General features: G+C 32.1%; 3 protein-coding genes across 3 annotated transcripts in view; 2 read left to right on the top strand and 1 right to left on the bottom strand.

Moving 5' to 3' along the window:
- The window catches only part of LOC117680713 (protein kinase C-binding protein NELL2-like), a 58,752-nt gene that overhangs the window by 4,028 nt on the left and 30,153 nt on the right, over nt 1-24,571 (top strand). The window lies entirely within an intron of this gene.
- On the top strand, nt 16,372-19,448 carry LOC117692777 (putative nuclease HARBI1). The gene is made up of 4 exons (XM_066083650.1): nt 16,372-16,452; nt 17,690-18,027; nt 18,328-18,582; nt 18,707-19,448. Exons 2-4 carry the CDS (start codon nt 17,942-17,944, stop codon nt 18,921-18,923), a joined length of 558 nt encoding a protein of 185 aa, XP_065939722.1. The 5' UTR covers nt 16,372-16,452; nt 17,690-17,941; the 3' UTR covers nt 18,924-19,448.
- Nucleotides 20,108-23,884, bottom strand: LOC117685834 (nuclear apoptosis-inducing factor 1). The gene is made up of 7 exons (XM_066083649.1): nt 23,535-23,884; nt 22,536-22,707; nt 22,107-22,200; nt 21,926-21,991; nt 21,601-21,642; nt 21,309-21,401; nt 20,108-20,973 (listed from the first exon to the last, which is right to left on the bottom strand). Exons 1-7 carry the CDS (start codon nt 23,687-23,689, stop codon nt 20,720-20,722), a joined length of 876 nt encoding a protein of 291 aa, XP_065939721.1. The 5' UTR covers nt 23,690-23,884; the 3' UTR covers nt 20,108-20,719.

Raw genomic sequence — 24,571 nt, 5'->3', positions numbered from 1 at the left:
TGAGTAGCTCACTTTTTTTCATTTTCTTTAAACCAAATACACTATGACTAATGAGAATGAATTATAAACACTCTTTTCAACAGCACAGCCACCAGAAGGATCTGAGAATCCTGGAGGTTGTTCACTTTTTGGTCTATAATGTTTTCTTTTAAATAATAAAAATCTTTTGACTTTGATTTGTATTTAATTTTCTCTTTGTTTGAGTTGCAGTGATTGAAAAATATTAATATTTACATAAGTATTCTTTTGGATATTAGTCAATAAATAAATTTGTCGTTTAATTTTCACACAAGTTATTATGTTTGGGAAAAAAATATTGAAAGATGATGGTATTTGTCAATAAATGAATGATAATAATATTGACTTAAGTATTAAGAATTATTTTAATCGAGTTTGAAAAGCAATATAATAAATTATTCCGAAAGATCAACAAGCTTAATTTTGAATTAATTGCAGACAATTCCTTTTTTAGATCCAAAATGGAGCCATGAGGCAGTGCTTTTATTAATAAGTTTAAAGACCGAGTTTTCGGGTATGTTTTCGTCAAACATTATAACACAAAAACAAGCATGGAAGAGGATTTCGGAGGAAATTTGCAACAAAGGATATCATTTCAGTGGAGATGAATGCGACCGGAAATTCAGATCAATGAAAATGAGGTTTACAGTTGAATATATTGCAATGCACCTTGAAAAAAGTTTTAAGGCAGGGGAGCATATGATCATTGCTTTGTCCAGGCCATATCCTGTCCTTATGCTATCTAATCATTTAGGGTCTTGTTTCATTAAGTGTTAATTAGATTTATTTTTATAAATCATACATACAAAGACTCAAAGCCTATCATGGCTTTATGTCAAAAGTAAAAGCCAAGATCATTATTTATGGCTCAAATATTAGTCTGATATTTTCCCCATGAGCTATATAGGTGGTTTTACCCTACCTGTCAGTGTTGATTATGACATGCTGAATCCCAACATTTACAATTCACACACACACACACACACACACACACACACACACACACACACACACACACACACATATACCGGTATATAATAAGTTACATGGATTGAAGTTGACCTAATATGGTTTATACATGGTAGGTTAATTTCATATGGAGCTTACTAGCTTCATTCTCACCCCATATGGAATTTATTGACCATGTACATGTATATATCATATTAAATTAACTACAAACCATGTAATGATTAAATCGTCCTGACTACCTTACACAGTATATAAATGTTAGGTATAAATATATATTATTTTTAGGTATAAAATTATAAAAGAAAGAAATAATAAAACTGGAAACAGTCGCCAATCCTGGCAGTATTTTGACGAGATGGATAAAATGCTGCACGGCGATCCTGCTGTCCAACCGGTAACGGTAGCATCGAGCTTGACTATGGCAGCTTCTACCTCCAGCACAACACCAATGCCCCAGAAACCAACTCCTAAGAAACGAAAAAATGACAAAGAGCCAGCCTGGATGGAAAATTACAGAGGTGAGTTGAAGAAAATGCACCAGGAGAGGATAGAGCTGGACAAAGAGAGATTAAATCTTGAGGAGAGAAGGATGCAAGCTCTAGAACGTCTTGCTGATGCATTTAATAAATAGGTAAAATAATAGGCACTCAATTGTACTTTAATTAACAAAAGATATTGTGTATTTTCAAAGTCAGAATGATTACGAAATACCACTGTCTATTTGCTTTCATTAAGTTAATTATTTCATTACTTAATTCTCTCTCTCTCTATAAAGTTATAATTTATATCATTTACATAACAATAGGTACAATTAAAATGAATCAAGGAAATTCATTATGGTATTAAACTGTCCTACCTTTGTATTTTAGAATACAGTTGAAAATTCCCAGTCTAAATTGCGCTTCCAAGATATGAACTATAATTAAACTGCATCTATAGTCTATTTTAAAATTCAGTTTCTCATATGTTAATTGTGATTTGACAGTTTGTTTCGATCATCATTCATTTTCTTTTATTTTAAGTACCTGAAATATTCAACTTGTACATTAAGAGCCTGTTTTACTTAATTCATTTATATTGTACAGAAAACTATATTTCTTATTTGTTTCATTGTAAAAGATGCAAAGTGTAATTGTATGTGAAAAATGATAGAAAGAGACTGAAAATTTGAGCGCCGTATATAAATCTGATGTATTTGATTTATATTCAATGTTTTAAATATCTTATATAATGTTAAATACATATACTGTAATGCATACAGTTAAGAAATATATCAAGCAATTGACATATTAATAATCAGGATGCCTGTATGTACTGAAGTTAAACTATGATGATATTGATAGTCAATTTGTTTTAGATAAAATAATTAATTTATAATAAACAATCATAAAACTTGTTTGTATTTCACATATGATTAAAAATACTGACAGACATACTTATCCAAATAATCGTCATGAACAAGTTGAAATATGCTAGATACTACATGTACATACCAGTAATTCTTGATGTAGTTCTTGTTATTACGGTAACAGTCAGTAACACATATATATAATTGCCACAGTCAATAAAAATATATACAATTAATTAATATCTTGGTTTTGATATTGTAAAACAGATGTTAAATTTAATTAATTTAATTACAGGAACACTGTTCAACAAAAAACAAATCACATATATTACATACACCACAAATTTGTATCAATCCCTCTCTCTTTCTCTCTCTCATTATGGATATAAAGTATTTTAAAAGTCTCTCTCTCCTCTCATTCTCTCTTTCTCTCTCTCAATAAAAAGTATACTTTAAAAAGACCTTAAAACATCTTCAACATAACCATGAAATTCCATATGTTGATGTTCAAGATACTCGGTAGAATTAGGGTTAGTTATAAAAGCCACTACAGCTTTTTTAAAGATATGAGGCATAGCTGAGAGACAGACAAACAAAAAAAGAGATGCATTTCTCTGCAGGTGACACTATATAAATAGTGCCTGTTTGGGAGGGTAACAGTTGAAATTTATACCCTGCGGAGGTTGACAATAGTTTTCTCGGGGTGTCAATTTCAACTCTTACCCTCCTAAAAAGGCACTATTTATTTTATTATACTGAATGTCTTAATTTTCTGTATGACATAAATTCTATATGGCGAACCGTACGTGCATGTAACAATTTGTTGTGTTACACGTTGCCAAATGTGTTGCTAACGCTGAGGGTAATAGAACGGATTATCAACTGCGTCTTAACCAATCAGATTTCAGTATTTAACATGAAAGTATAATAAAATGTAATACGAACTATTTTTAAGGAATTATTTTTTGAGTACGGTATTATAATGAAGATCAAATATGGTTGGGGGTCAAATACAATAAATAAAGGTTTTTTACTTACTGGTAATACTGTGTATGCATTCATTGAAATTTTACCGGTAGGTACATGTACCGGTACAATTTAAAAGAACTGTATGTAACTACAGTTAAACAAATGGAAGCTTGAATGTATGAGCATCTAGCTCTTGTTATTGTGCAAACACTGGTTGTACAGTAATTTCTATTAAATACAATTATAACACATAAATAAACTCAAACTGGTCTTTCAAGCTAGCAAGTGCATGATCTCCTGTCGTTTACATTGACCAGACACACTTTCTGTTTCAGCAAGATCGTACTCAAAGGTGTCACCTACCTGATCTATTTCAACTTCTACATCTGTGTCATCAATGTTCTCCTGCATAATGATGAAATTATGTAATGCACAACATGCAACAATTAAGTTGGGAATTTCCTCAACCTTATGCATGTCTAAAAATTTCAGTTTTCTAAATTTGCCTTTCAATAACCCAAAACATCTTTCTATATCTACACGTGTAGAGCTGTGGGCATTGTTGAAATGTTTTTCCTCTAAAGAGAGATGGCCATTGTCTCTAAATGGTGTCAAGACAGATGCTGACAATGGGTATGCCGAGTCTCCAAGTAGATGAAATTTTGGAGGGAGTTCCTGAAGAGCATCATACAGGGGGCTATTTTTTGGAAGACCCGAGCATCATGGACAGAGCCAGGATAGGCAGAGAAGACATCCAAGAACATCAGATCACTGCCACAAACTGCTTGAAGATGCATGGCTGGATATCCTTTCCTGCATATGTATGAATCGCGGTAGCTTGATGGTCCACTTATTGGAATATATGTTCCATCTAGAGCTCCCACAACGAATGGAAATCCTGCTCTTCCAAGAAAACCCTCTGCTATGCTGTTGTATTGTTGCTCGTTTCTTGGCCAAGAAATGAGTTGTTGGAGGATAAGATGGTCTCTAAACACTGCATTGAATTTTGCAACATAATAGTGTAGAGTCCCTTTACTAACGCCAAATCTGTCTGCAACACTTCTGAAAGTTTCAGTATTTCCGACATACCAGATGCAGGCCAAAGTGCGTCTTGCCATGGATATGTTCCTGATCTTTTGCATATAAGGCCCTATGAGTACTAAAAGTTCCTAAAATAATATATATATATATATATATATATATATATATATATATATATATATATATATATATATATATATAATATATAATATATATATATATATATATATATATATATAATGTGTAGAGTTATATCAAACATTTGACATATTAGAACTTCATAACATTATGATTAGATTATATGTCATTTAGGTTTTCAAAATCAAACAAAGTTTAAGGTGGTATGGGACACCGGCATATTGTGGCGTACTTCTAATCAAAATAAACAATAAGATCAAATATAATTTTATAAAAGTGTTTATTCCCGATATTGTTAACTAAAAGCATAGCACAATAGTTTAGAGCGTTCACTACAAATCTGTAAATATTGAAAATTTTAAAACGATCAGAGTATTTTGAAAATAATGTACTTTTATCCACATTAATATCATCAGGCCCGGGTCCCATACCACCTTAAGAGTAAGCAAATGTGGTTTATTTGAAACAAAATTAAGACTTGAAAGGTAATGGTTAGGATGGCAATGGAGACCTCCCATATGAAATACACTACTGTTGAACAAGTAAGCAGTGGAGGGATTTGAACCCACGGGTCCCCATATCAGACTGTTAGCAACATGTATAGGTTTATGGTACATGTAAAGATAAAAGCTATTACTTAGCAAAGAAAACATGTTCTTGCATGTATACATAAATATGATAGAGTCAGAAAGTAAAAACCACCACCAAATCTGAACAATTAATAACTTATCTTCATAGCAGGCCTCACTTGGATTTTACAAGTTATATATTTCTCTTGTACATACAGGTCATTTGATCACCCCAAATCAAACCTAAAAAAAGAAATTCTTCTCTCTCTCTTCTGAAAATAATCTTGTGGATAAATTTTTGTCAAAATTAGAATAAAAAATGATGATCGAGTCCATTCTTTGCAACGTACATCATGTAGAGTTATTTAAGAAATGAATTCAATGCCTACCCGAGCTATACGAGTATAACCTGGGTTGGGGCAATTTACGCTTTATAATCCGCGAAGCGGATTATAAAAAAGCGTAAATTGATCCAACTCAGGTTATACGAGTATAACTTGGGTAGATATTGAGTTCATTCCTTATAATTTAATTTTCTGTAATTTGCTGTACAAATTGAGTCCGTTTTAATTTTAAAAATGATATTAAAATTTTCAAAATTCAAACGTAACGTCAAGCAGATTAGTATGTTTTTGACGTTGGTGCATTGTGACGTGTCTTGTGACGTGCAAACCAGGTTATACAAATTTAACTTAATTTTTCTATCCAATCAAATGCCGCTTTACAACCAGAATTAAATTATTACACTAATAATGAAATTAAAACAGAGAATTACAATGCACATGTAGTATGTTGCATCAATATATTTACCGGCTATTTTTATGTCATGATCATCCTAAAAAATTAATTTATACAAATGTCAGAGTCATTGATAAAAAAGGCACACTAAAATTCAGTGCAAACAGTTTGATCTCTTCACTTCAACATTCATACAAGCTTAAGGGTCAGTGATTGCAATAATATTTCAAAAATATTCAGTAATCACAAATCCTCAGTGAATAATGTAATCAGGGTTATTATCTCAGTAAAATTAGTGAATGTCCCAACTATTAATCTCTCTGTATAAAACCACATGTAAAAAAATGTAAATTATCTGTTAGGCATCACTGATTCCCTTTTGAAGAAGAGCTCTATATAAATATAGGAAAATCCCCAAATAAGAAAAAAGGTATGGATTATTTTTTTTCTTCGAAATAATATTTTATTATTCATATATCATATCTTAAATTTAGGTAGATTTGATGGTTAATTTGGTGACCATCCAGCCCTCCTAAGTGTTTTGACAATGCCTACAAACAAAAGGAAACAACAATCAATTATATTTGGATACCTCAAAAGAAGAACGACTCATTCTGAAATGTGCCTTAAACATAGGGTCACTGTACGTTGGGACGGTTTCCTCCACATAATTCTGCACACGTCCTGTGCCAAGAGTATCAGTTGTTGTTGACATTCCGGTGTACTGTAGTGGCAGAACTTCAATTGCATTTTGCAAATAATCAGATGACAAAGTACTGGAGGATTCGGTTTCACGTCCTAGTTCATCCATCAATATTTGAAATATTGTAGATTGTTTACTGGAAAATCTGAAAGACAGTCTCAGAACTGATGATCTCACATAAAATTTCATGTGACAAAGACTATATGGTAACAGTATATGTTATAGTATATAAATAGTGCCTGTTTGGGAGGGTAACAGTTGAAATTGACACCCCTCGAAAACCATTGTCAACCTCCGCTTCGCGTCGGTTGACAATGGTTTTCTCGGGGTGTCAATTTCAACTGTTATCCTCCCAAACAGGCACTATTTATTTTGTTATACTGAATGTCTTAATTTTTAAGAAAATTTTACTGCTTTTATATAGGAATAACGTGAATTTTACAGCGAACCGTACGCGCATAATTTTCGAGCATGTAACAATTTTTAATGTTACCCGTTGCTAAGTGTGTTGCTAAAGCTGAGGGTAATAGAACGGATTGTGAACTGCGTCTTAACCAATCAGATTTCAGTATTTAACATGAAAGTATAACAATGTATATTATATGTAGTAATATTCATTCAGAAACTCATAATCATTCATACTTTAAAATGATACATTTGTAACGATTATAATTTAAGTAGGCCTAGTAAACATGTGTTTAAAACACTGATCATCAACTTGGGAGAATTCTATTCTGCTTAGATTCTGAACAAGAATTTAATATATTCTATAAACACAAAATAAATTGCTGAAGTAAAAAGGTTGAATGAATCTGCACTATATTTACTGCAATGAAATGAAAGAGAATAAATATATTGAGTAAAAACATGTACACCTACATTATGTATAGTTATACCGAGCGCAGCGAGAGGCGGGCGAAGCCCGCCTCGCGAAGCGAGGATTAATGGTAACACGTATATATAAGAAAATCAGTGAAAAATGAAAGTTGAATCAGGGGTACTAAGGCCAAAAAAAAATTCTTCCAGCCCTGGGCGCCGCCATATTGGCAGCCATTTTGTTTTTAAAAAGTTAGTTCGATCATTGATTGACTGGTACTTATCGATGTTTATTGCCCCTGAACTCGATTAAATAAGTTCCAGTGTTTCAATAGAAGGTAATTTGAATTAAAAGAAATTAAAAAGGAAACCAGATTAGTTTCAGTAGTGCTTCAAGCAAGAAACACGACTTGTTCTATGTATGTCTTATCAAATTATCAGATGGAAAATAAAAACATTAACGTCAATAAACTGATCTTTTAGATACTTAACAAAATATTTAATTTTATTACAGCGGCATTCATATGAATTTAATTGATGAACAATGAAAGAAGAAATAAAAAAAAATTGGAATCACGTAACTCTCTTCGGCTATTTCCGAAGACAAAACTTGAACGTTTTACGTCTGAAATATGACGTCATAATGTAGACTGAGCACGCGACGTTTAGTTTAACTTTGACGAATGATTTGAGTAGGCAACCATGCAGGCGGATCCTTCTGTGTGCGTTTTAAATAGATTTTATTATACAAAAATCAAACTGCACTGTGTTAAATCTGCGCTCGGTCCAACGGTCACACCGTTTACATATTAGTAATTCTTAGGAGTACTGTAGTGATTGTCAGCTTGATAGAGGTTACCATAATATTATTCTTTAACATATACCCTGTAACCCTTACTATACTTGTTTATATGTGTAACGTTAATATTTTACAATGTAGTATGGCACGAGTTGACATATATGGCAAGGAGTGAGGAAATATGTAATATGCAATATCTATAAAAAGACTTAATTTTTATAACTGAGCATTTCTTAAGTGTAAAAAAGAGATATTACAGCAGGATGGATAGTAAACAATGGACCTACTTGGAACTTTTGGAGTTTTCTTCCGACGCCATCCTTCTTTGAATTGGAAGCAGACGATAATAAGATGTGACAGACAAACCACTTATTTGATACTCTGTATGTTAAAAAACTATAAACAGGGACAAAAAGTGGTTAAAATGTCACTTCTCTACACAGTTGCTTGGGAAAATACACTGAAAACTCTTCACAAGGCAAATCCTGTAAACAAAAGAACTAAAACAAAAACCGTTAACGTCTAAGTTGATGATTTCCGGAAACAAATACATATCATAACTAACCATATCCGTATTTCGGCCAAAAAATTGTGTGCAATTTTCATTTCACAAATTTTCGCCGCCATCTTGGATTCAAAGGCGAACAACGTCGAGGGTGTGTTAGCGAGTGCTCGCGGTCGCTCTCGCTAACGTGATCGTTCAGAAGGGAGCGCTCGCGAACGGTGGCGAGCGCTCGCGCTGTTGAACGCACCTCAGATGTTTTACAATACTTACATGGTAACGTTTGTTATGACGTCATAATAGTTTAACGGCGTCTTCAAGTCTCTGAATGACGTCATATTTTCCCGTATTTTTAGATATCACAATACTAATAATAACAGATTATATAACAGGGTTAAAACATGAATAAAACATTTAGAATACTCAGAGGTTACATTAAGCTATTCAATTTAGGTTTAAAAGTTCTTATAAAATGTTTTAATTTATCACGCCTTTCAACAGTATTAGAATTGTACATTTTATAGAACGGAAAAACAGTAAATGATTTTTTTCCGCACAGGTCAAGGTGTTCACTAACTTTTAGTTTGCGGTATTCCGGTTGGTTGATGTGCTGTTTGTGAATTCGGATTCTTTCCCGTAAGGTACTTCCCGTTTCTCCAATATATAATTCCCCGCAACCTGAGCACGTGATAACATATAATAGATTTCTGGTTTGACACGACATGTTGTTGTTAACGATAAACTGTTTCCCACCAAAATTGAAATGATGTCCTTGTTTAATATAGGGACAAGTGCCACATCGCGAATCCTGGCATTTAGTGACTTCAAACTCCGATTTTCCTTTGAAATTGGATTTAGTAAGGATGCGTCGAAGATTCTTCGGCTGTCTTTTGCTGTTTATAAATTTTTGCTTTTCAAATATCTTAGCCATTGTTTCATCAGTCTTCAAGACGTCGTTTAGATGGTGAACAAGCGGGACAATGTTAGTATTTCTGGGATTATATATATATATATATATATATATATATATATATATATATATATATATATATATATACTTTCAAAAGAAATATGCAAGTGTGTATTCTGAGAAAGTTATAAATTTACAATCTTAATAGAAAAAAAAGATAATAAATGAATTTTTCACACACTGTTGACAACAATTTCAAAACAAATTTAACAACTGATATTTTATGGAAAGCTCAGAGCATGGTATGTTTTAAAACAGTCAATGATCATTGAAATTAGACTGGTTTTCAGATATGAGTTAATGCAGTAAATATTGTTTCCGTTTTATGTTAGTGGGCTTGCCATTATCAGCAATAGCTATAGCCTCAGGTTTGGGAAGCACAAAGCCCATAAGAATTATAGTTTCAAAACAAATTCCTGAAATTTGTTATCATCATCAACAATTTGTAGATTGTAGAACTCTTTAAAAGTTTTACAGGACTTCGAATTTCTTTTGTTGATAATCTGTTCAATTGATAAACCATATTTGTGAACTTTGAAAGTACTTGCACCTCTTGTTTGAGCACTGAGACATCTATTCCAGGCAGTGCTAACAGAATTTTCAACCTTTTTTCTATAATTGAACAGGAGTTAAACGCTTTGTGTGGTTTTATGAAACTCACAATCAACTATTTTTCTTCTGCCCTAATAATTTTGGTTTTCTCCAAATATTCCATTGTACAAACAATGATCTAATTTTGGATGTTCTTCATATTTTGTGAACTTGAAAGAAATTGGGCTTTGTCCAACTCTCCTTGACTTTGTTCAATCTTTCAAAGTAAATATATTTTGCCTGTTCGGTTGTTGTCACTGGTCGTGCTTATTTGAGGCGTTTGATAGATCTTACTTTTAACATAACAAATCCCTGGCATCTCATAAAAGATTTTATTGTTAATTTTTATGGTAAATCCAGTTTCCTTCAAGAAGAATTAACAGCCTCTTACAAGCTTAATGTTTACTGACGCTTCAGCGCGTTATGATAATTTGTCTGCTCACCTGACGGCAGTTATTGACACGCCGACGTCAAAAATTAATCATTTCATGCTTATATTTACATTGCTTTACTGATGATATCAATTATTTCCTTAAATAAATCAATACAAATCAGATCACGGAGGGAGTAAATTAGTAACAGCAAGAACAACTGTTTTATAAAAACGGTTTAAACTGGTTTTCACATAGACTGTTAAGTTTAGATCAATGGGCATGAAAATCCATAAAAAATAACTCTTGAAATTTTGCTTATAACAATAAAATCAACTTTTTTGTTGAAAAATTGTAAAACATGGTGTTTTAACAACATGTATGAAATTTATTTTTTTTAATCGATAACATAAAAATCAATGTTTGGGAACTACTTACGTAAATTGAATGTAAATTTATACGCAGTGATAAGTTGTTACATTTAGAGGCATTTAAAGATCACAGAATTTAATGAAAAAACACAGTAGAATGTAAATATAATCGGTTGGGTCAGTTACACATTCCTTTGTAGCTTCAAACTTAAAATCAGCCCTAACTTTTTCTGGTTTTAATCCAACCCTTTACAAAGGCCACAGCTTTAGAATTGGTGCTGCTACTGAAGCTTCACGTTTAGGTTTTGTAGAAACTTATACAACTAGGTTGTTGGCATTCTAATGATATTCAAAGTTACATTCAAATTCATTCATTTGCTTTATAAAAAAACGTTTTGAAATATTTCAATTTCTGAATTCAACTTGTTTATCCTCCTAATATTTCTGAAGAAATTTAGCACAAGCATTTGTTCTTCCTTTAATAATGTGAAAAAATTAATGTTGCTGCTTTTGTAATTATCCCGCCTCCAAAGTTTATGGTACCTCTTATATCTAAGTTTCTTAAGCCAGCATTTGACTGCTTCATTTAAGGAATGAATTCATTGTTTATTTGTTTTATACGATATAAAATGGTTTGGAGTGGTTTATAAAAAAAGCGTAAACTGTTACAAACCATTTTATATCGTATAAAACTAATAAATATTAAATTCATTACTTATAATTTAATTTTCTTACTTTTCATTGTAGATAAAAACGGTCATTTGACCTTTAAAATGACGTAAAATTGTACAAAATTCAAACGTAACGTTAAGCGTATTGATACATTTTTGACATTAGTCTTACTATGACGTAGGCAACATTCTTTATACGATATAAAATAATTTTTAAGCCAATCAGAAAGCGCGTTACATCCAGAATTAAATTATATACATTGTAATTGTCGTTGAATTATGAGGTATCAAAATGTGTATTGATGCAATGGACACTCGTTAATACTTTTTACAAGGTTTGTCTTCATGTACCTTTTACTGGCAGCAACTGAACATTATTATTTTTGTGCAGGACTTATACTTTATAAGATCAGGACAGAATTCGACCGCTGTTCTTATATTGTATGCTTCGATTTCTTTTGTATTTTATCTTGTCCTCGACTCACCACAAGTACGTTATGTGCAATGTACACATGTCTTATAATTATCCTTGTTATGCATTTGCAACCATCTAAACATATATAAGCTAACGTTTCATTCAAGCTTATATTAGTTGTGTCTTTCACATGTTTAATCTTTATTATTATTTTATTTGGATAATTCTGGCTATTTTGGGATGGCGCAGCAATGTACATGCCAAATGTAACATTTTAGCCCAACATGTTTCACAGCTGTATGCCCTTTTGATGCACCTTTTGCTGTATTTAAATATTTATTAATTTTTATATTTTAAAGATTATACTTGGCTGGGCTACTTGGTGTCAAGTGACCTTTGGAATCAACTAGTCAATGTGTACTTTTGGTTTAAATTAAATTTTAGCTCAACCAATTTATTTCGAGGTATTATTTTATTATGTATATAAGTTGATGTTTCTAGTCATTTATATGTTAATAAATGACCGTTATATACACTGATTATTTGTGTCATTATTCTATGTGTTAGTTAGCAAAAACACTAGCTGCAAATAGCTAAAATTAGGTTTCTCTATTAAGAAAAAATATGGATATAAATATTAATATATCATAATCTGTCCAGTCTTGAATTATAGGAAAGCATATTTACCATCAATGTATTTTAGACGACCAAATGCTTTCAAATTTTTGAATAATTTTCATGCAAATTTTTTTAGCTGTTATTCATAACTGTTGTAGATTTATCAATATAATAAATAAGAAAGCTATCCAGGTTGATATGTACAGTATACACTCTTGCTTTTCGTATATATTGTCTGTAATGTTTATTTTTTCTATGTTGTTTTAAACAATATGAGAATTAATGAACTGAAATTGAGAACTTATTGCATATAACTTTATTGGCCATTTGATTTGCTTCACTGTAATTTCTACAGTGTAAACAAAGAGGAATGACTCGTCACAGCTCAGTAATTAGCTCTCAATGTTATATTTTGACTTATCGCTCATTATACATTACTATGTAACGTATGTAAGATAGTTTTAGTGATCAAGTTATCTCAGTTCTAGAAGTGCGCCTTATCTTGAAATATTTTTTTATAGAGCAAACATTGCCAGGGTGTTTGTACTTATCGCTTGCATTAGATCTAGATCTAGAGCATCTGAATTGAATGAAATTCATTATATCATAAACACCGGATATGTACCGTATGTGGTATTTTCCGAACCGGCGATTTCTTGGGTATTAGCTCAACACTCGCTGTATTTTCCACATTTTTTCCATTTATACATGTAAATGACTTAGGGACATAATGTCATCGAGCTATTGATTTGTTAAGGTCAGACGCCACGTTCCTCGAGCATTTTTTGTATCTCCCGCAATAAAGAGTTCCAATAAAAAATAATTCAGATTTTCACCGAAATTTGTTTTTTTAAAATTATATTTGATTATGCCCTTTTCTGTGCTCTCTGCAATTGGAGATAAATTTGTAATTTGTTAATGTGATGGCGACACATGGAAAATCTCGTAGTAAAAGTGGAAACATTTTTTCAAGTAAAATTCTAAAGAAAGTGCATGCTTTAGAAGAAAACAAACAAAGAAATAAAGAAGTGGACAAATGTAATAACTCTTTTTTATGTTGGGATATATATATATATATATATATATATATATATATATATATATATATATATATATATATATATATATATATATATATATATATATAAATCGTATTTTGCTGATTCTTTGCAGAACAAACTGTTTCAAAAAGACATCAGGTAGTTCACTCCTGATATACGTATTTATTTGGAGAAATACATGCAAATATTTGATTTTATAAATTGAAAAAATGTCGGACATAATTTCTTACTATATATGTATATTTTTTAAACAGACGATTTTAATGTGTTCCACTCACAACAAGAGCTCTCTGAAGCAAATGAGGTGGACAGGGTTGTAGGATTACATGTACCACACTATCTGCATGAGCATGATTATGCACAGAGAGAAGATGAAGTAGACAATGGTATTCTCCTGAAGGATGATGACAGAAATATAAGTGATAAAGAGATAGAATGGTTCACAGAACTAGGATATGTTGTGAACAAACTAATTGAGGGATGTACATTTTGTGGGCATCCGTTAATTGAAGTTATCTGATATTTGTGGTGAAGTGAGATATGGACTTGGTTCATTATTGCGAATAAACTGTAAAAAGTGCAACAAAATTACACTCGTGCTTGGATGATCATGCAAGCAGAGCATTTATTGTAAACACAAAGCTTGCTTTAGCTGTGTATGAAAACTCTTTTATAAGTATAATTTTTATCATGTGATAAAAAAAAAATAGAAAAATAAAAGAAAACATATAATTTAATGTCATATAACTAGTATTGGTTTTCGTAGGATTGCTACATGCAGGCATAGGGGAAAAAAAGGTGTCTAGCTCTTGAGTGTATTGAATATTCCACCTCTCTCTCTCTCTCACACATAACTTTAAATTGAGGGAAAACGTAACTGATTAGACGGATGATTGTATCTTGACTCTTAACCTCTAACTATTGAACTCTGACTCCGACTCTCTTAGACTCTGACTCTAACAGATAATAATATTTCACAAGCGTGACCTTTTAAATAATTGACATGTATAAATCATCCAATCAGAGAATATTTTCGTTATTCCTAAACTGACCATCATCAAGGTAAACGCCCCTTTATTTACCTGCGTTAATCCGCTAATTGGTATGTAATTGCATTAACCTTATTGGTGTCAAACACACACATATGAGCTAAAACCACTGTCCTTTCATCTTGCCTTTCTAGTAAGTATATTTCCTAAGACTACACTTGATTACTTTGATGTTTGATGTTTGATTTTTTCAAGGCGTTTGTTAAACAATAATTAACATTCTATGACATCACAGTCAGAAGGAATTTAACAATGATTAAGAAGAATAAATGTCGTTAATTTACAAACAACCTAAAGTAACATCATAAATATAAATAAAATATTACAGTTCCATTGTTCTGTTTCTTCTTTCAAAAATAAAAACAAGCCACGTTTTTAAACAAATTTACGTTTCATCATACTTGTTCTGTCACCGTTACAGAAAGTTTCAACCAGTTTATTCATTTCATGGTTTATTGAATAAAGCAGGTAAAAAGCTACAAAAGAACAAAAATCACATTTAAACAATTGTCTTATAAATTCACACATGTACTGTTGATGACAAGAATGGCGTTCCATACATAAAAAATTTGGAAAATACTTGGACTAGGGAAACTGATAATTCCTACATTTACTTTGAAATATATGTAATTCTTAACATTCTGACAGTGTAATATAGTGAAATATATGAGAACAATACTCAAAACTGCACAAGGAAAGACTATATCCAAATAATATATTGACATCATTGCTGACCGTTAATTTCTTGATAAGTAAAGTTTACAAAGAAAAAACTATCATGTAAGGTATTCATAAGCTTAAACAACTTAGTAGCACATATAAAACAACAAAAACATACACTGTAGTGGCCCACAAGCTTCAAAATGGAAAGCTTCTTATTCAACACGTGGTGCATAACAAAAAAGGGAGATAATACTAGCTCGCATGTATGGAGCGCAATTAATGTAACAAATGAATTCCACTACACTCCCCACCTGATATTGAAAATATCACTATTATCTTATACATTTAAACAGTAATAATACATTAAGCCGTATAGTGACATATTTCTTCTTGAAATATATTATAATATCATATTCAAACAAATGATTACAATGAACACATTTGGCAACTAAGTGGATTGCAGTACAACATGAGAATGTCACTCGTCATGTATTAAGAGAATAATGTCTGATATGGGTCTCGTGTATACAATTGGTTTCCCATCTCTTGATACCTTGACTTGGACTTTGCAGACCCGGCCATCGACACTCTTTATAGCATTGGTAATGATTCCAATCGGCCACTCGATCCGTGCAGTTGTCTGTAGCCCTTTTCACAAAAAATCTTACGATTAATTTTTATCGTAAGTGGAAACTTAAGTTTTTGTTCATTTTCACGAAAAATCTTACGAGATTCTTACGTGTAAAATTTGTCGTAACTTTACGAGAGCTTATACCCTCTCTTAAGTGTAAAAATAAAAACTTAAGTGCAAATATCTTGTCGTAAGATTATTAATTGACAACAAAAATGGCTGCCTTTTTTCTGCTTTTTGAAAACGATCGTGCATTGCGACGAGAACGTATTTTTCGGGACCGAATTAACCCACTAGATAGATATACGGACCTAGATTTGGTTGCACGATACCGTCTTCCTCGGCGAGAAATTCTTCTCTTGACTGATTTGGTAAATGATACTGTACAGCATCCAACCTCTAGATCATGTGCGATTCCTGTTTATATCCAAGTAAGTTTATGATTTAAACTTCTTTTTTATCTCAATTTCATAGAGAGTTAACGGCTCGTAGTGAAATTGTACTGGCAATGTTTTCGGTCCTCTGTAATTTCGCCCCATGTGGCATTGGAAAGACAATTCATCAATATAAATAAACAGGCACCTGTCAGTATTGATCTATCACAACTTTATCAACTCCAAAATTATTATCATTTTACCTCACTACTAATAACAAAATTATAAGAAGCAGAAGAGTTTATTAATGTATTTTCTTTTCTATATTTCTCAGCTTACAAATATATATTCCTACAAGTGTAGGCTAAGCACAGCCTTAAACTATCTATATCTCAAATGATAGCCTATGTTTCGATTATTAGGGAACAGGCAAAATTTATCACAATGTTGGGACTGGTTTAAAAAAAATATTCATTAAAAAAATTGACATGTCCCATGGCTTTCACATTAAAAAAAACCCCATGTGTCCCATGCCATTAGGCTAAAAAAAAAGTTACTGTCCCATCAATATACATCTTCATATTCGTGAGATTTTTGCAACAAAAAGTACAATGTAAACAATTATTTTTATATACTACTTTTATAATACTATGGTACAGTGTATGTACATGAAGGGGAGTAAACTCCCTCTTAAAGGTGTAGAATGGCCATCACTTGAGTAAATTGGCTTAGAAAGTAGGAATTTCCTATCCTGATGACAACTTATAGGTTTAATTAAGCTATAGTTAATTACGGGGATAAGAATAAATACTTCAAAACAGTTTTAATCAATTTTAATAATCATTAAATTCATGAATTTGCAGCAATTTTGCTGTCTGATTTTATGAAATAACATTATATTAAGCAACCTGACTATATATAAAATATAACCCATTTTTTGAAGAAAAAAAACCCAAATTTTTCTTTCAAATGTATTTTACATGTAGACAAATGCACCTATCTTAGTATACATAACGTTAAAAAAAACAAACAAATTTTTACTCCTTCCTGTCCAAAAGTGATATTTTAGATGTACACATACATGTATTTACATAGTTGAAAATCACCACCTTCCCCAATTTCCAAAGACATTTTTTGTGTAAAAATGTTTTTTTTTCCCAGCCCATTGACCTTAAGGTCAACTGATTAAAAAAAAACTGCTTTAGAATTCTTTCATATCTCTTTCCCCCTCCCCCTCCCCCTCCTCATCTGTAACACCCCACTAAAACATTTGTGTAAATGTCTCTTTTCTCAGGTGTTGATCACTCTTCGATTTTTGGCTAAGGGAGACTACTTGTCTGAAGTGGCAGACCTGCATGGAGTCTCTGTTCCATCATCATCCAGGATATTGCATTCTGTCTGCCTAGCTTTATGTCAGCAGCTGAACAACATAACTTTCCCAAGCACACCGGAGGAACTAAAGAGAGTGAAGGATGGGTTCTACAAGATCGCTCATTTTCCAAATGTAGTAGGTGCCATAGATGGTACATTGATACCCATACAAGGCATGTCAGGAGATGATGAACCCCACTTCATCTGCCGAAAGGGTTTTCCCTCCATCAATGTTCAGGGAGTTGTGGATGCTGACCTTCGGTAAATACATGTATTCATTGACTAAAAATATACATTAAAATCATATTGCATATAACTTTTGCTCTTTTAACAATTTTTGAGAAAGATTTCACCAACCCACTTGGCCACTCCCAATCTCATTAATATTAGATCTTTGTGCATGTGTAGCGATCTATTTGGAGCGGATCAAAAATCTAATTTTAATTAGATTAGTCCACTTCCAATATAGTCATATTACACTCACCCACCCGCTCAGTCAAAAAAAACTATAGCAGAAATAATTCGGTTTAACTAATCAAGCTTAATTAATATTCATTTCAGTTTTACCAATGCTGTTGTGAAGTGGCCTGGATCAACTCATGATTCCTTTATATTGACCAATTCCTCTGTACCTCAACTGATGGAAACTTTGAATGGACCCTGGATTTTGGGAGATTCAGGATATCCCCTAAAAAAATGGTTGTTAACTCCTTTCAATGAACCAAGCGGCACCAAAGAAGAGAACTACAATCAAGCCCACTGCTCAACCAGAAACACAGTGGAAAGGGCTTTTGGGATTCTTAAGTGCAGATTCAGGTTTGTTCATTTTTTTTTTGTATATCAGTTTGAATTAATTAAGAATTAAATCCACCTCAAGATTCATCCTTGACATGTTAATTATAACTATTCCATGTGAACATAATTTTTTCTTTTTAAATAGATGCTTGCATAAAACTGGAGGAAGTCTTCAGTTCACTGCCCCTAAATGCATCAAAATGATTGAATGCTGCCTAAGACTGCACAATATGGCAATTAATAGACGACTCCCTCTTGAAGCTGCAGATGATCCCATACAGATTCTGCACAACAACACTGTATATAGAGGAAATGGCAATGATGGTTTCAGGGTGAGACAGACCATTGCTCAGAGGTTTTAAGAAAATTATCTATAAATTCATGCATTATTCCTTAAATTTCTTATGACATTGTGTAAAAAATAGTACATGTGTGAGTATCCTCACACAGAATCTGATCATGCAATTTGTCTTAATATCATATATCAAATGAAATGAAAATATGATATTTAGTTGATGAAAATAGCAAATGTCTGAACGTTTTGAAATGATAATTATGATCATAATTATAAAAGGTGTATGTCTGTATGTCTTTATGTCAATTTTCTCTCATTCTCTCTGGTTCTCTCTTACTATAATTGCTCTATCTCTTGATCTCTCTCTCTCTCTCTCTCTCTCTCTCTCTCTCTCTCTCTCTCTCTCTCTCTGATTTAGTAAATGAAATAGAATTATCTGTAAATTATAATTGTATAGTTGAGCTGTGACATTGGATTGTTGTTTATCAAGGAAAAAACCGACAAATTTCATTAAATCTTTAACAGCTTTAATAATATGCATGTACAGCTATAAATATTGATAGAAGTTTATAACAATAACATGTACATGTAGTAAGAATTGTTAGTATGATAGTATTATAAGTAAATGTTTCAAAGTGTTTGTTGCCTTAAAATGATAATTATTTCAGTTTATATGAAGTGAATGAATTTCTTCATATATTTCATTTTTTCCTGATTATAAACTGTTTAAAAATTTGTATTTAAAGCATTATTATCACAAATTAAAAATTATTGTAAATTTTCATAGAGTTTTTTGTCAATTCTATATCTGACATTGATAGTTTGAATAATTGTTGGTCTTGTCAATGAATAAAGAATTGAATTAAAAGTAACTGACCAGAAAATTATTTTTCAACTTGCTTATTTTCACCAAAACAGCAATTTTAAAGTGACAAAGTAAAAATTGCTTGTATCATTGGTATTACATGTATATTACTGAGTTGTCTTAAATCATGTAATCATAAATGATATGAAATATATTCAGAAATGTTATTGTTGACAAAAATATATCTGCTATTTGACAATCATATCAATATATACATGTTTAATAATTATATGAAGAAAAAACTCTCTGTCTGTCTCTCTCTTTCTATCTCTCTGTCTCTCTCTCTATGTCTCTGTCTGTCTGTCTGTCTGTCTCTGTCTCTCTCTCTCTCTATCTCTCTCTCAAATTGGAAAAAAAACTATTATGAAATATGGATTAAGGTTGGGATTAAATAATTGAAACCTTCAGCTATCTTCTGAATTAAAATGTTCATCCAAATATTTTCATTTACATAGACAGAAAAAAAGATTCTTGTATAAATGCAGTATTTCATACAGAATACAATGTATGTGTACAGGAACAGAGTGTGATGATAGAAATATCAGCAGCACGATATTTAATAAAAAATCTATTATTAGTTCATCAACATTAAGAGTTATTCATAATCTAAGCATATATAATAGAACCAGTTAACATGTACCTTTTATAGTAGGGAGACTTACAAATAATGATACTGCTGCTACATGTGTAGTTATGGTATGGGATGAAAAATGAGATATTCAATAAGAAGAGTAAGAATCATGTTAAATACTGTGGAATCATATGAATTCGTGGTGGCTCAATTGTTGTGGTATTCATGGGTACCCCTCCCTCACAAATTTACATCCTTGACAAAAACAAAACTTCAAAGAGTTTTCTTACTGACGCATCTACAAAAATAACAATGAATATTAATTATATGAATTAAGATAAATTATCAGATAGATAATGAATTAAGCAAAAAACCCAAAGTCCACAAACACTGGTCCCCACAAATTTAAATGTTTCAATATTGTACTCTATGAATTAAAATTTATCACAGGAGAAACTGAAAATGGAGATGAAGGCTGCAATGAGTGTGCAGATTTGTATGCAATGATCTCTAAAGCTGCTGTACTCCTCTTCTGTAGCTCGAGCATCTCACTCTGCTGCTGTACCATCTTCTCATATAGAGCAATCTTCTTCTTTCTATACACTTCCAGAGACCTGTTCTTCTCTTTTTCCCCATCAAGGAATTCTCTTCTGATATTATCAGATTCCTTATCACCATTACCTGATTAAAAAAAGTCATTTTGTAGGAATGACTACATGTTTAAATTTGAAAATGCCCCCTCCCCTCCACTCCAATGGCTGGTACAATTTTATAATTGTGTTTCTCTCTCATAATTGCATAAAAAAATATAAAGAATAAAGTATCATAGTACTCTCTCTCTCTCTCTCTCTCTCTCTCTCTCTCTCTCTCTCTCTATATATATATATACCATTCATATTTTGAGAAGTATATAATATAAGGTCAACTTCCAACAATTAATGTAATGTAATGAATTTCTTCCAAAGAATAAAAAAAAATAATACACAACATTTGTGTTTGTAATTTTTTATACTTACAGTATGGTCTTGTCCTTTTCATCTTGTTCTGCAGTTTTCTTGAAGAGTGTTCATCCAGAGAGTTTACCTCTGATGAAGGGTTAGCAAAAATAACTGCAAAACAAGGAATTAATAATATATTTCATATACCCTGAGGTACTAACAATATTGACCCTACTGGTCAAATGGTACAATAAAAATATTATTTAAGTTTAAGAGCTCACTGTAAACTGTGCATAGGTTGGACTAGCTAGCTGTAATATTGTTTTCATGTCAAAGTATACATTCCAAGATGTAGAAACATTTAAATCACCTGTCTCCAACTGCACTTCCTGTTCATCAGAGCAAGCACTCTCTGGAGAAAAAAAAGATTCACATTTTTAAAATGAAATTAATTCCTTAATAATAAAGTGATAGATAGGATAAATCTGTATAATTTATAAATAAATAAAATTTTTATACCAATTTCCTTGTCTTTTTGGGAGGAAAAGGTGAAGGGGGGAGGGGGGGGGGTGTTAATGCAGATATGAGTGATCAATCATCAGAACCATTCCTTAGCTGAATGTGCAGTTAATTTCAGAAAATCATATTAAACCAGAGAAGCATTAATTAAGAGTTACAGTACATTTTATTCATACCTGGTAAAGAGGGTTTAAGTTGACAGCAGGTTGAGGCAGGAGTTGCCTCCAACACATTTACTGCTTCTGAAAAAGGTAAATGAACAAGTCAAGTTTCTTTTAAAATTTGCATACTATCATGCCATGAGAATAATTTCACATCAATTTTTGTTTACATTATAAACATGTAGTTCGTACGTACCATTCTCCAAAAGTACAAGACTCTGAGAAACTTCAGAGGTATCCACCCCTCCAGGCACCCCCTCTACTGCTGATCTAGAAATTGTTCCAACAATCTGCAATGGAATGCAATATACATGTAGTTAAAATCTTAATACCAGTGTTAATTAATATTTCAAATATAGGGATGTTTTGTTTTACATCATAATATGTAATGAATAAAAAAATAACAGCATTAATAATTTAATACATGTAACAACAAAGCATTAATATCATTACTATTATTTAAAGCTTATATTAAAACAAATTAATTTTAACAGCATGCATTCTTACATGCAAGAAGTTAATAAATGAATTGAATAATTAATATGGTCGTAACAATTATGTTTGAAACAAATAAATTGTTTAGACTGTCACTAGGTTTCAGTATTTGGTTTTAATTAAAACATGCCTTCTGTTCCCATGATTTTAAATCATCCTCAATACTGGGACCTCCTCCTGTCCCACCAACTCTTCTCCTTCTCTCTGCCTCTCTCTTTTTTGTTTGGCTACTCAAATCCTGCCATTTCTTTTTCACATCACTAACATCCCTACTGATGTTAGAGCAGTTTGCTGAATTGACACTGGAAAAATTAATACTGGTATTAAATAGTTGTACATTCTTAGGAAACATTTAAATTGAATTAGAATATAATGTATTGAATAAATCAGTTCTTTATTCATTCATTCGTTACATACATCCATCCATCCATCCATCCATCCTTCCATGCATTAATATATATATATATATATATATATATATATATATATATATCTATATCTATATATATATATATATATATATGTATATATATATGTGTGTGTGTGTGTGTGTGTGTGTGTGTGTGTGTGTACAGTATATCCATTTTCCTATCCATTATTTAACTCAACGTGCTTCTATTTATTCTTATAAAATTATATTGACATGAGAGCAGTTCTCTTCTCAAAAAAAAAGTCACTGACATGATCATGATGAATGTATATAATTAATTTAAATGCATTTGTGAATATTACATATAATTAGATGTATCTATGATTTTGACAAGATGAAATTACACATACTACACACACTATTGGATGCTATTGCAAATGTATGCATTATGCTAATTTATTACATAATGTACGAGTTTAAGCTATTATAAAATTTTGAACAATCTGTCAACTGTCAGACGCATCAGTTTATTTATAGACTCGGGTTTTCCCTATCCTGTGTTATCCCCCTTCCCGTGCTGATATCTCAACATAACAATGTATTGAGTAACATAAATAAAGCATAATATTAATTAAATTTTATATCTATGGATTTATTCAGTACATTCTGTTTATTGAATAAAAAAGTATAGATATATATATAGCAGATATATTAAGGATCCATACGGAAAGAATACAATATATATGTAGGCCTACTTACTGTGCGGTTATATCTGCCCAACAACGATTCTTCACCTCATTTGTCAACGAAGGCGTGAATTTTCCTTTGATAATTTTTATGTTTTCCGTCACGGCCTGGACAAGAGCTTCTACTTCTTCAGTAGACCAGTTTGGTTTTCGCTTTTTGCATTCCATTTTTGACAGACGACAATAATGTAAACACGGAAATGTGTCATAAGCATGCGCGTCAGAAATGAAAGTACGTTGTTAGGGAAGCTTTTTGTCGTAAGTGTAATCTTACGTGCGCGATCATTAAGAATTGACGTACGAGAATTTTTTCACTTACGAGTGCTTTCGTGAAACTGACTTAATATTTCTCTTACGAGATTCTTAACTAAAAATCTTACGCAAATTCGTAAGATTTTTTGTGAAAAGGGCTACAGGTCTTTAAGAAGTACAATGTCTCCAACACATAGATCTGGAACCACAGACTGCCATTTGGTCCTCGATTGGAGCGTTTGTAAATATTCCTTCTTCCAACGGTCCCAGAAAATATTTGCCAAGTGCTGAACGCACCGCCATTGTGCTTTGTACAAATCTTTGATATCTTGCTGTACAAAGTTTGTTGAAATTTCTCCCGACTTTTGTGTAAGTAACATGTTTGGGCTGAGGATCACTGGAGATTCAGGGTCAGAACACACAGGTGCAATTGGCCTAGAATTCACGATGGCACATACTTCAGCCATTAGAGTAGTCAATACCTCATGAGTGAGATGTCTTGAATGTAAGTCCATAAGCATAGAGTCGAGTATTCTCCTCGCAATGCCAATCATCCGCTCCCACACTCCACCCATGTGGGAGGAATGTGGGGGGTTGAAAATCCACGTCACCTTCTGGTCGTACAGAAATTCTCGAACAGGATTGTCTTCCACGTTAATGACGTTGACATCAAGGTCTTCAGTTGCTCCCACAAAATTGGATCCCCGGTCAGAGCGGATTTCCTTCACATTGCCCCTGAGAGAGATGAATCTTCGCAAACAGTTGATGAAAGAGGATGATGATAATTCCTCGATCACC

This window comes from Magallana gigas, chromosome 5, assembly GCF_963853765.1.
Source record: "Magallana gigas chromosome 5, xbMagGiga1.1, whole genome shotgun sequence".
Lineage (NCBI taxonomy): Eukaryota > Metazoa > Mollusca > Bivalvia > Ostreida > Ostreidae > Magallana > Magallana gigas.
The sequence above is the reverse complement of the archived record's forward strand: the minus strand, read 5'-3'. Positions and strand labels throughout refer to the sequence as shown.

Coding starts and splice junctions, on each gene's coding strand:
- LOC117685834 (XM_066083649.1), bottom strand. CDS start 23,689: ATGGAATGCAAAAAGCGAAAACCAAACTGGTCTACTGAAGAAGTAGAA. Junction 22,201..22,535: donor TAAAATCATGGGAACAGAAG/GCATGTTTTAAT, acceptor ATTCCATTGCAG/ATTGTTGGAACAATTTCTAG. Junction 21,643..21,925: donor ACTTAAACCCTCTTTACCAG/GTATGAATAAAA, acceptor TTTTTTCTCCAG/AGAGTGCTTGCTCTGATGAA.
- LOC117692777 (XM_066083650.1), top strand. CDS start 17,942: ATGTCAGGAGATGATGAACCCCACTTCATCTGCCGAAAGGGTTTTCCC. Junction 18,028..18,327: donor GTTGTGGATGCTGACCTTCG/GTAAATACATGT, acceptor TATTCATTTCAG/TTTTACCAATGCTGTTGTGA. Junction 18,583..18,706: donor ATTCTTAAGTGCAGATTCAG/GTTTGTTCATTT, acceptor CTTTTTAAATAG/ATGCTTGCATAAAACTGGAG.